Genomic DNA, 12465 nt, shown 5'->3' on the forward strand with positions numbered 1-12465 from the left:
CTCCTTTCCCGTCCCGACGTTGCAGAGAGACTAATTAATGCAGGGCGCGGCACAAACACCACAGCCAGGGACAGGAGAGAAAGAATACGACAATTTGAGCTTCACGACATGATATCCTGTATACCCCTGGAACACGGCTGCGTTCCTGACCCTTAAAACGTCCGCGCTTACTGCCAGGTCTAGGGTCTCGTCTGGTCTTGGTCATCGACTAAAAAGTCTCATGCGGGCCGTCAAAGTTGAGAAACTGCGGAGATAAAGCAACAAGACGATAACCGAGTAAAGGCTGGCATGTCGAGCGTCTCAAACCGCGTCTGCCATGGTGTATTGCACGAGTACCTTCTCGTGCGACAGACACACGTTACGCAATGCATGCCAGCCGCAGGGGGCCAAAGGGGAAGTGGTCAACTTTGCCAAACGCTTTGTTCCACGACATGTAAGTTGTCAATTTTTACTTTATTTTACTCGTTCTTCGGACGTGACCTCTCAAGGCCATACATTGTCGAAAACAACATCACAATGAATAGTTTCAGGCAATGTTCTTTGCAGATTCTCATTCAACCTTTTGTTTAGTCCCTTTTACAACTATTTTTTTTGTTTGTTCTCTCTTTCAGCACGTTGTTCTCTGTTACTTTGTTCATTAATTTCATTGTTGCTCATGTTGCCTTTTATACCAAAGAACAACAAAGCACGACAGAATGAATTGAACAAGCCAATGAGCCGCAACAAAGCCAACCGAACAATGGCCCTTTCATGGACCTGGCTTGTTTGTTTACTTCCTATGTCCAGTCCTATGTTCACCTTACAACCTTTTAGACAATGGCAGTGCCTCAAGCTGCTATTGCTCCATGAACAGCCTTCCTTCAACGGAACAGCACGATTGTGCACATTTTGTTGTCCCCGAACTTTAGGATATAAAAATCACCTGTCCCCCATGCATGTTACGTCTTTCTTTTATACAATTGTAACATTCCTCAACAACCTTACAACAATCATCCTATTCACGAAACGTCAAGTAGTTCAGCTGTGCTGCTACAATCCTTCTTTCACAACGTATTCTTTGGAGTTCGACACCAATATACTTTCAGCACGTTGCTACCCATCTACGTTTCTTCTTTCACCTTTTCATTCGATCACTTTACAACATGTACTCTCCCACCGACCAAGAGCTGGACGACCTTTTCGGCTCCGGCCAAGAAATCACGCCTCCTCACCCGATGACCAACAACGCCGTTAGCTCCTTTTATCCCTTGCCAATGGCGTTGCCCATGCCAGCAACACCTAAGCAAGTGGGTGCTCGTACTTCACTGGAAACGCTCTCGTCTGAGGGCTCGACCGTCTTGGTCCCCGACTTCACTCGTGATCAAAAGAAGCAGCTGTGGAAGATTATCAAGACCACTCGACGCCCTGGCTCTCAAACTACCGACCCACAGCATCTGCTCCAGCGGTTCCTAGACCAGCAAGCGGCCGCCGCGACGGCTCGCACACAGGCATACACCACGCCTGTTCCAGGGGCACCTCTCTTCCATCAACTGTACAACATCCCCATCTTGACACAGTGCGAGCCCAAGGCCAATCCGCCCCCGCCGGGTGCCCGGATTAGCCATGCCCGCGACAAGAACAGCGAGAACCGCATCGGCCAGTATGACTGGTACGACAAATTCCCCAGGCGGCCCAACTGGGCGGTCGGCGACGGCAAGGACAAGGTCCGTATCGACTACAACAAGGAAGGTGAGCTGAAATCCAATGTCAAGTTTGACCGCAAGATCCTCGAGGCCTACATTCGTGGCTGTGCTGAGAAGGGCATCTCTCTCCGGCTGTGGATCCAAAACAAACCAACCATGCACAGCGACCGCTGCCCGACCCTCACATCGGCCATGTGCCGCGCTTCCGACTGCCCGGAGACCCGCAACAAGATTGCCCGCGGTATGTACCAGGTTTGTTTTGATGAGCACCCGACCGAGACGGCCAATGGCCGCTTTGACCCCTTTTACGTAGCTGGCTATATGCACCTCTTCTGCCTGGAGGAGATGATCCCCATGGCCGAGCTGATGACGTTTGCCGATGTCCAGCCGGATGTCCGCGAATTTCCTCTGGAGCAGCGCAACCCCATGAGCCTCCACCGCGATGGTACCGGTCGTACGCTGCTGGGCGCTTACAACGAGTGGAAGAGCGCCCACTACGACCGGTTTGTGCTCAACAACATCTCCATCTCGAAGGCCGCCCGCCCGAGCAGCGATCGCCTTTACAACTTCCTCACGGTCAAGAAGATGGAGACACAACCAATCACCCGTCAAAAGATGCGTGAACGGCGCAACGGCTTTGACATTTCCAAGCACTGTGGCAACCTCCGCAAGGTCGCCATGCACAAGGCCAGCATCAAGAAGAAGCGCAAGCAGGCGCTGAGCGACAGCAGCGAGGATAGTGATGATGCAGACAGCGACGTCGAGGTGATTGTCACGCGGCCGAGTCCCGCTCCCAAGCGACCCCGAACCGAGGCCACGAACTCCGCTGCTGCCGCCACCCGCCACCCATTGCCGTCGTCCCGTCGTCGCCCTCGGCGTCCGTCCAAGGCGCACGCTACGCAGTATATCGGGATGCCTGCTCCTATGACGGTGCCCGCTCCAGCTCCAGCTCCAGCGCTGACCCATGCAACGTACACCCCCTACGGCTTTGGAAACTTCGTTCCATATGCCACGTCGACGCAGACGCCCTCGCGTAGTGTCCGTGCCGCAACTTTGGGCCTCAATGTGCGCACCGATCTGGCGCCGCCTGTGCCCGTGCCCGCTCAGTATGGCCCTCTCGACATGCCCATGGCCAATCTAGGCCTGGATGCAAATTCCTTCTGGGGCGCATACAACCAGTTCATCTTCAACGACCAGCAGATCCTGCCGCAGACTGGTCTGCCTCCCCTGGCTGCTCCTGCCTACGGTGCCAGTCCATCGTCGCCGTACAGGCTGCGTGACACCCAGGCTCGCCGCGAGAGTGCTGCCCGTCTCGTCTCGGCACGCGCGTCCCAGGTCAGCAATAGCGCCCAGAACCGGAACGTGATCCCCGACCACCTCATCGACCCGCAGCTGCTCCTAGGCGACGCCCTGGCCAATAGCCCGCAAAAGTGGAGCCGTCCGCAGCCTTATGCTAGTGCCGACGCAGCGCCCGCTGACGAGCCGCTCACGCCCAGCCGTCGTGTGACACGGAGCATGAGCCGGCACAACACGGGCCCCACGCCGGTTGAGCCAACGGCCTCGCACACAGGGCTCGCTGCAAATGAAAAACCAAAGACGCCCGTCACTGTGGAGAGCGATGCTACGGACCTGGCGACGGCCGGTGCCGGCGCCACTCTCGGTAACGGGCTGTTTCAAGAGGACCTGTTTGCCGACGTTAACTACCAAGAGTACCTCGACTATATGAGCATGCAGCCCGGCGGCGAGCAGCTTCCAGAGGGCTTCTTTTACAATCAGTAGCGTCACTGTGCTCAGGTTATGCCTTACATATTTTTTGCCTTGACTTCTGGAAGGTCTAGGCAGGTAAGTCCCGGTAAGTGGTAGGTTTTGTTTTCTACTGTTATTGTTTGCTGTTTTGTTTAGTCAAGTTTCGTCTGTTTTTTTCTTTTTTTTTTTTTTTTTTTTTTTTTTTTTTTTTTAATCCTAAAATGCAAATTGTCACAGACTGCTTTACAAAAGATATATAAATAATGAAAAAAATTCATCCCGAAAAGAAAATACATGCCCCCAAAAAGTTATAAATATTGTCGTGACACCATTATTAAAGAACAAATAAACATCATTAATTCCCCGCTACGTCAATGTCTTTTCAACCTCCTCACCCGTTCACACTCATTCCGAAACCAAAATGTCGCCCCACCCCCCTTTCCGCAGGCAGCCGAGATAACAGCCCTGAAAATACTTCTTTGTTCGCTTGACAGGCAAACAAAACTCACGATGTCTTATTTCCATATGCAGGTTGAAGTGATGTCCACTAGCCTGGCCAGACCACCAGCTACAGCTTTTGCCCCGCTTTCGGGCGGCCCGAGAGGCTGTTAGTGGGGAAAGGTGAGCAGGCATCCTTTCCCTACGGAGGATGCCCTTTCGCCGTTGTTGATCCCTCGTTCAAATGCTCGTCATCTCCTCGTGTTAATCGCCCGCGACCGTATTGGTTGGTGCTGCCCTGTCCCGTTGTTTTCTCACTGTAGAATTTCCTTTTCGAGAATGAGGCACACGACACGGCCCCCGCCATCTCGAATCGGTTTGTAGAATGGTATTATGTGATGATTTGCCCGTTGGCATTGTGTGTTGTCGTGTGGTCTCTCCGGCGGACACCATCACACCGCGAGCTCCGAAAATGACACCTCAGTCGTTCCACATCAAGAAAAGGCAGTCGACCTCAACTCGGGAGATCTCAGCTGCGCACAGGCCAGCTCGAGTAGCTCCCCACATTTTGCATTTGCGTCTGGCCACGATACCTCGAAGGCTCTTGAAAACGCGAGCCTCATTCTGCCTTTCCGGCTTGGGTCAACGGTCGAAACTCTACATCTCAACGGCTGGTACGCCTTGCGCCACAGTACTACTTTTGCGGCGGGACCGACCACATATTGCCTTTGAGCTGTTGTCTGCTCACATAATTTCTCTTCGTACAATTTCTACATGGGAAATGCATATGCTACGATTCATGGACAATTTCTTGTCTGTCAGCTGGCAGAGACGTACTCGCCCTTTGTGTATCGGTCTCTCCGGCGCGGTGAAAGGCGCTATGGCTTGGGATCCGCCCCTTTTGGCTCACAAGTAAGCCGACGCTGCATGCACGTCTCCCTTGGCAGTAAGGAGGCTCAGGTACCTTTTTCACGTATCTGCAAACAAACCTGCAAGCAAACCTGCAAGCAAATCCCCAAGTTTGGACACTCAGGTTGCACGATTGGCTGTGTTTTACAAGCAAAGCAGCCATGATCGGAGGTCAACCCAAAACGATTAATTGAAGTGCTCACTCTCGAACTAATTTCACAAAGCAAGGTGGTCGCGTAGCTTGAGAAACGCCAATGTCTTCAATACTAAGGAGTACAAGTACAGAGGTAGGTTACCGCACCAGACTTACCGTCGCTTTGGTCGTCCACAGTTGGTCTCATTGATTTATTTTTGTATTAATGATCTGCTGTGGACGGCTGGATGGGGTGAACTTGCTGTTTGATTTCGTCTTCTTCCAGTTTCACAATGTTGGGACGCCACCCCTGTTACGGCTCTGTGCCCGTAGTTTAAGCCAATGTACAGAATATGTGGGACAGAGCCTGGGATGCTGAACAATCGACTGCCACGTTTGCGTTGAAGACAAAGTCGCCATTAACAAGGCCGTTTGAGCCCGTCAAGCCACTGATACGGACTTCACATTCAAGCGCCTCTTTCCCTGTCACGATTATGTTACCACTTGCTCCTTCCCTTCGTTAAGATGTTAAAAAAGCACGATCACGGCGTGCGGTTCGTAAAAGTAGGTGGACCACCTTGCTCGCTTGCTCTTGCCTTGCGGAAGCCCTTGCGTTGCGCACTTTCTTCACGTAGGGGCCAAACAGTCCGCAAGGAAGCCACGATCAAAGAAACAACACCTCCCGCCGGAAAGGAAAGAGCGCCGTGTTTTGGGGTACACAAAGAGAGACGGCGGATGTACGCCAGCCAGGAGAGCAATTAAGAAAGGACGGACCCCCTGCAAATCCAGGACACTGGGATCTTTTTCTATTTTTCTATTGTACCACTACACCGGTCCCTATGAGAAGCTTGTCCAAATGAGTCGCGACACACATTTCACATTTGGGCAAGAGCAAACGGGAAGGTCGTTTTCACTTTCCCTATGATTATCTCGTGGGGCACGTTCACCTTGGCCGCACCTTCCCCGGCTTGCTCCGTTGCAACGTCTGTGGCCCCCATCCCAACAGCTAGAACGCCTGTGCACTTTCCCTGGGCGCATTTAAGATCTTCGCTCTCTTTGCACTTGCGTGGGTCTGGCCTCAACTTTGTGCATCCCATTCCATTCACGGCCCCATACTTCCTTCCCCTTTGTAACACACCGTCTTGGCCGCGCTTGCCCACTCTTTTTTTGGCACCTGAGGGAAACTAACACCTTTAGGCTTCTAGCGCTCCTTCCCAGTGTCCACAAAAGTCCCACGGTAGCTCGTGACTACCATTCGTTTTGGGACATTGACGTCGTCTTGCCTTCTCTCGTCCCTTTTGACCTCCTTCACTGCGTTCTCGTCTGCTCCTTTTGCATATATATGCCCCTGCATCCCCTTTCAACATTAAGCGATTGATCGCTCGTCACGCCCATCTGCTCGCCCGTTCTTCGCGATTCTTCCTGGACTCCCATTACCAAACATCAGTTGTGCCGCCCATTCATATCGTCGCATCTTATCGACCCGCATACAAACGCCTTCGCCAGGAAGCTCTTTGCTGTGAGAGCGCATTCTGCACCCACGCTTCACCACAGCCAACACCCGCCACCGGGCGCATTCGACATCTTTCACCTTTTTATTCGTCTCATTGTCTCTTTGTCTCGTGGCACATGCCTCTCCGCCCAGTCGCTTGCCCGCATTCTTAAGTCGTACATAGAGGGCTGCTTTCGCCCGCCATCGATCTTCCTTTCAGTCGTTCAATCATCTTACCACGTCAAGGAGCGCCAATGCAACGCGCGTGAAGGCCCCCTCACCATACCAATTGAGGAAGCGCATGCGGAGTACACCGGACGAACGCCGGCCATAGGCACGAGACCACTGCCCACTGGCTATCTGGAATCGCACCTCGTAATACGATGAGTGGCAGCGGCGGGCCCGATGCGTCGGCCGGATCCTCCAGCTCGCCAGCTCTGCAAGTCATTGTTCTTGTAAGTTGACTTGCGTCGCTGCGGTTTATTTCTTAGCACAACTCGTCCTGGGCATTCGTTGTCCCAGTGGACGACTGCCTCCGGTTGCCAGGCTCTCCCACGTTGGGTATTCATTTGCCAGCGCTCAAATTACGTCGCGTCTTGCAAATCCTTATCGGCATAGCAAACGAAGGCGCAAAAGTTCAGAGCCAGGGCCTGGCAACAGGCACGCTTTGCGCTTGCGCTCTTGCGCTTCACAAACGAAGGACAAAGGGACGCAAGGCAACAAAGGAAAGCAACTGTGACCAAACCTGGTCTACTGGTCCTAAACGCGCCATTTAGCGTCACCCATTACTTTTGTTTCCTCTCCGTTAGCCACTGCCGTTCGTTTTGTACTTTCAATGCTTGTTGTCCTGTATTCGCACATGATCTTCGTGAAGAAACCTTTTGTGGACTTGGAGCTGACGTATTCAACTTCAAGGGATCTGGAGGTGGGCCGTTCGAATCCAATACGACCGCCTTCCTCGTGCGGTCGACTGCTGAAGGATGGCGACGAGGCTCGATTGTCGCGCTGGATGCCGGCGTGATGATGAGCTCCATTACGCGCATTTTTGAGCAGTCGTTACCAGAAGGTTTGAGTGCAGCTGCCGCGACTTCGCCAAGCGAAGAGGGAGGCGATACGTCCGAACCACCATCATTATCTCTGCCATACACACTTACATCTGGGCCCTTTGCCGGCCTTGAGGTGCCGCACGCATCCGCAGCCGCCAATGCGTCGTTTGTCCAAAGCGCTCTCGTTGATACGTATCTCATCACACATCCGCACCTCGACCACATTTCCGGCTTTGTCATCAACACAGCTGGCCTGCCCGGAGCACGGCCAAAGCGATTGGCCGGCCTCCCATCGACGATCTCTGCCTTCAAGACACACATCTTCAACAACGTGATCTGGCCGAACCTCTCGGACGAGAACAACGGCGCCGGCCTTGTCACATTTATGCGTCTCGTCGAAGGCGGCTCGCCGGCTCTGGGTGACGGAGAAGGCCGTGGGTATGTCGAGATCAGCGACGGCCTGGCCGTCAAGATCTGGGGCGTGAGCCATGGCCATTGTATTGAACGGCACAGTCACCGGGGCAGCGGCTCAAATACACGATTCGGAAGCATGGATGCGGGCAGTGGCTCCTTGAACGCCGGTGTCCTCAGTCCTCGTCTCGCGTCCCACCAACCATCGTCTTCCTCGCCCCTCGTGCCGCTGTCAATACAACCGCAGCTGCAACAGCAGCAGCAGCAGCAGCAGCAGGTGCCCACACTCCCGGGCCAGCAGCCCTCACAACAGCCGCCACCGTCCCAGCAGACAACACCATTGCTTGGGCCACAGCGACGGGAAAGCTTGGCTCTTCTGTCTGGTGGCAGTAGTGTCGCTGCTGCACGCCAGGGCAGTCTCGGTGGGCTGATGCCACAAGCAGCACAAGGCGAAAGCATATGCGTCTACGATTCGAGCGCCTACTTTATCCGCGATGTGAAGACGGGCCGGGAGGTGTTGATGTTTGGTGACGTTGAGCCGGATTCTATCTCGTTGTCACCACGCAACGGCCTTATTTGGCAAGAGGCTGCGCCCAAGATTGCGGCTGGCAACCTCGCCGCCATCTTTGTCGAGTGCAGCTACGACGACTCGCAGCCGCTGGACCGCCTTTACGGCCATCTGACGCCCCGGTTTGTGGCCGAAGAGATGGCCAACTTGGCGGCGGAAGTTGCTCATGCGCGCATCGCCCACCAACAACAGCAGGCCGAGATCCAGGAACAGCAAAAGCAGTACCAGCGGGACCGCGACCGCGACCGCGACCGCGACCGTGACCGCGACGGCCGGAAACGCAAGCGCTACGGAGGCGACGACGACCGCATGAGCATCAGCAACACCTCTCGGACTGCTAGTCACAGTCGCCGCAAGACAGAGGCCTTGGAAACGGCTCCCGGCGAGAGCGCATCAGAAGCAGCGCCAGCGGGCCATGTGTCCATCGAAGTGCCTTCAGTACCAGAAGACCCTGTTTCGCCGAGAACCGTGAAGCCGGTACGGGTGGTGGTTGCTTCGTCCACAGAAAGCACCAGCGCTGTGCCGCCACCGACTGTCCCTGCCAAATTGAGCAGCGACGCATTGCAGGCCGAACCCGTCCATATGGCAACGCCAGCAACACAACCTTCCCTCTCGGACGCGGACCCCTCACTGCCGTCGTTGGACGACGACCTCCTGCAGGCACCATCCACAGCGCCAACATCGATTCCCGACGTTACATTGGCGGTACCGTATCAACCACAAACAGAACCGCAGCCGCTGCCTCTCCAGGGCCTCAAGGTCGTGATTATTCATGTCAAAGAAAAGCTGCGGGACGGGCCGCCTGCGGGCGACATTATCCTGGACCAGCTGCGAGAGCACGAGGCGTGCAACCCGCTGGGCTGTGAATACATTATTTCTTATTCAGGCCAGAGCCTCTTTTTCTAGACTAGCACTGTAGGGGCTGCTTAGCACGAATACATATACTTTTATGCATCTCATCGACGGACAGTAGATGGGCCACACGGTGCATACTTACTACTTTTATAGTCCCAGACATTGTGCATCCACTTGCATGTATTTCACTAAATTTCGGTGTCGCGGTCGTTGTATTGTTAGTTATTTTTTTGGTTTAGCAGCTACCCGCCCGTTTGAGCGGGTACTCTTTTCCGACGGATGTTCAAGTCCACGTAGTGCGGTGCTAACAACACGAACGGAGCCACCGCTCCCAGCTGTCAGGTCCCCTCTTTATTATAATACCATCAGCGACGTTGTCTCCTCCGACCTTGACCTCAGGTTCACGAACAAACGTGCTTTCCGCAGCCGCGAGTCCCCGCCGCCATGTCCAGCGAAACACCAAAGAAGACGGTCAGCATCGTCGCGTTTATGAAGCGCAAGCCGGGTCTCACCCACGAGCAGTTCTACCAGCACTGGGTCCATGTCCACGGCCCGCTCGTCAAGCCCTGGGCCCAGAAGCACGGGTTTCTGGAGTATAGACAGGTAGGTCGATCCCGGTCTGTCATGTGTCCTCGCTTTGCTCGCATTTCGCGTTGTCTTGTGGCCTCGCTTCGATCGCATTGCGTTGCGTTAGAAATTCTCGCTTCACTACGCTCGCGATACCTACTCACTCGCCTCTCGCTAACGCTCTTGGCCCGCGGCCCGTGGCCCCGCAGATCCACCTCTACCCGGCCCTGAACGCCAACCGCACCGTCGTCGGCCCCGAACGCGCCGGCCGCAACACGGAACTCGAAAACTGGGACGGTTGTGCCGTCTTTGAGATCGAGAGCCTCGAAAGGTTTGAGGCGGCGTTCGAGGACCCGTACTATAAGGACGTCATCGCCAAGGACGAAGAGCAATTCATCGACAAGGCGGCCGGCGTCATGCGCCGTCGGGGGGAGCTGAACAGAATTATTTAGACAACGTGGCGAAGGAATAAGTACATGAGAACGAAAATACAATTTTGAACTATAAATTAACATGAGGCGCGGCGAGGAGGTACGGTATGTAAGAATGGGGGAATACGCCTCTTGATGGATTCTGCAACATTGAGCGACAAGGGGTGTTCGGAGACCGCGAGCGAGTTTGGCCGTACTACGAGACGTGTTCGGGCATCATCTTACGAGATATCAATGCGTATATAAGAGAATGAGCCTTTTCTGCTTGGGCCGAAAGAGGGAGAGGAATCAGGATATTGGCATCTTCCAACTATCAACTATGACGACTACGGCAGACTGCTCCCTGGCCACACATGGCTACAATAATGCCATGCGCGTCGGTGACTGCATCGAGACCTTGGGCCTGGGCAGGTAGCCTTCGCAAGATGGACACAATTTCATTTTGCAGCCAGCTCACGTCTCCTGCGGCTGGGACCTGAAGTCCGGACCGCACACCCTCCCCATCCTCTCCCCGAAAACCGTAACACACGACAGTCACGTGGTATGATTCCTTACATTTACCTTTTTCACGTTTTTCACCGCCTCTCTTGTCCGTTTCAAACTACACTCACAGGGCACACTCGCATTGCCGACTGGCAACCATGGCGTCCCTCATCCGTGGCCTTGGCCCGCACTTGCAACAGATGAAAGACGACGCCGATGAGCTATTTGCGGCACATCCCATGGAGGACAAGTTTGCGCCTTCGTTCGCGCCGAGCGATGGACCTCTCGTGGCGACTCGTATCACGAAAGGCATAAGCTACTACTTCACAGCCAACGTGTTTATCAAACGGCAGCCACACGCAGATGAAATGGGCCTCGATATATACGGCAACCACGTGGTGATTCCTTACATCGCCGATCGTCTTCGGAACGAAGCGGCTGCTCTGCAGTTTATCGCCAAGCATACTTCGATTCCCGTGCCCAAGGTGGTATGCCTGTGGGAAGAGAACGGACTCGTGCATCTCAAGACGAGTATGGTCCTCGATGGTATCGAACTACGAAATGTCGGCGAGTCGCTTCTGCCTACTGCCATCGAACGAGTGACAGCCCAGCTCGAGACGGACATCACCCCGCAGCTACAGCAGCTGCGCCGCAACTCGATCGGCAGTGCCAGTCCAACGCTGCCGGTCATCGTGCCACACCTGCTGTGGAAGTGGAAAGACAAGCGGGTCTGGCCGCAAGTGACGGCCGAGACGGACGAGTTCGTTTTTGTGCACACGGACTTGGACCGCCAGAACATTCTCGTGGACCCCGCTACGTTTCGGATCGTGTGCATCCTGGACTGGGAGACCGCTGGCTTCTTCCCGCGCGATTGGGAACTGCCGAAATGGAAGGTGGAGGCACGCACGCCGGAGAAACTTCACATGGAGACTGAAGCGAAGAAGCGCCATCTTGCATTGTTTGGCGCTGATTTTGCAGACGATGAGCAGTAACGGTCGCCTTGCAGAAGTTCTGCTGTGCCTTCTTACATAGATATACTGTACGCTGTGGCAACGTTTGATATTGTAGAACAAGGAGAGAGTATACCATATGAGCACAGCCGTAACCCACTACCACCCTTCGTAACGAGTTAGCATCACTTTCTCCATGTTATGATAAATGTAACATGCTTACGGTTGAATTTATCTCAGTTTTCGCGTTCGCAGGTCGTCCATGGGTGGAACAGCATGACGTCTTGGAGGAAACGAGTGAGTAAAAGACCAGTATAGTCAAGAAGAACGAAGGGGAGAGAATCATACGTACATCTCGGAAAAAATGTGAGTCTTGAAACCTAATCAGATCCCTCGCTAGATCTCGCCTTTGGGGACGGCCACTCGCTCGACGAACATTCCTCCCAGGCAAGTCAATGCCGTTTCCTTTTTCGCAGCCTAATGCATTCGCTATCGTTCCCATGCGAGGCAATGTTGTAGGAACCGTATGAAGTTCCACAGTGGCGTTCCGGGCGTCACCTTTCCGTCGCAGCAGCTGCTCTCGATGTGCTGAAAAAGCCCGCTGACGTGAGTGGCAAAGGTATCGCATGTTGGACATTCAAAGCCGTTTCCCGGGGAATATAGAACGTATCCGTGCGAGTAGCTACAGTGGCGAGCAAGTGCGGCGAGTGTGTTCACATTCATGCCCGAGACGCATGTTCCCGCCTCGAGATGT

General features: G+C 54.2%; 4 protein-coding genes across 4 annotated transcripts; all 4 read left to right on the forward strand.

Annotated features, from left to right (window-relative positions):
* Nucleotides 1-1142: 1142 nt before the first annotated feature.
* On the forward strand, nt 1143-3461 carry SPBR_00265 (uncharacterized protein; the record flags this gene model as incomplete). Its single annotated transcript, XM_040758584.1, has 1 exon — nt 1143-3461. One exon carries the CDS (start codon nt 1143-1145, stop codon nt 3459-3461), a length of 2319 nt encoding a protein of 772 aa, XP_040618567.1.
* A 3959-nt stretch (nt 3462-7420) lies between these two features.
* On the forward strand, nt 7421-9331 carry SPBR_00384 (cyclic-AMP phosphodiesterase; the record flags this gene model as incomplete). Its single annotated transcript, XM_040758703.1, has 1 exon — nt 7421-9331. The coding sequence occupies one exon, from the start codon at nt 7421-7423 to the stop codon at nt 9329-9331; it is 1911 nt and encodes a 636-aa protein (XP_040618568.1).
* Nucleotides 9332-9724: 393 nt separating this feature from the next.
* SPBR_01046 (uncharacterized protein) lies at nt 9725-10299 on the forward strand (the record flags this gene model as incomplete). The annotated part of the gene is made up of 2 exons (XM_040759365.1): nt 9725-9883; nt 10057-10299. 2 exons carry the CDS (start codon nt 9725-9727, stop codon nt 10297-10299), a joined length of 402 nt encoding a protein of 133 aa, XP_040618569.1.
* A 620-nt stretch (nt 10300-10919) lies between these two features.
* Nucleotides 10920-11753, forward strand: SPBR_00935 (uncharacterized protein; the record flags this gene model as incomplete). The annotated part of the gene is made up of 1 exon (XM_040759254.1): nt 10920-11753. The coding sequence occupies one exon, from the start codon at nt 10920-10922 to the stop codon at nt 11751-11753; it is 834 nt and encodes a 277-aa protein (XP_040618570.1).
* Between the last annotated feature and the right edge of the window lie 712 nt (nt 11754-12465).

Source organism: Sporothrix brasiliensis (assembly GCF_000820605.1).
Source record: "Sporothrix brasiliensis 5110 chromosome Unknown Cont19, whole genome shotgun sequence".
Lineage (NCBI taxonomy): Eukaryota > Fungi > Ascomycota > Sordariomycetes > Ophiostomatales > Ophiostomataceae > Sporothrix > Sporothrix brasiliensis.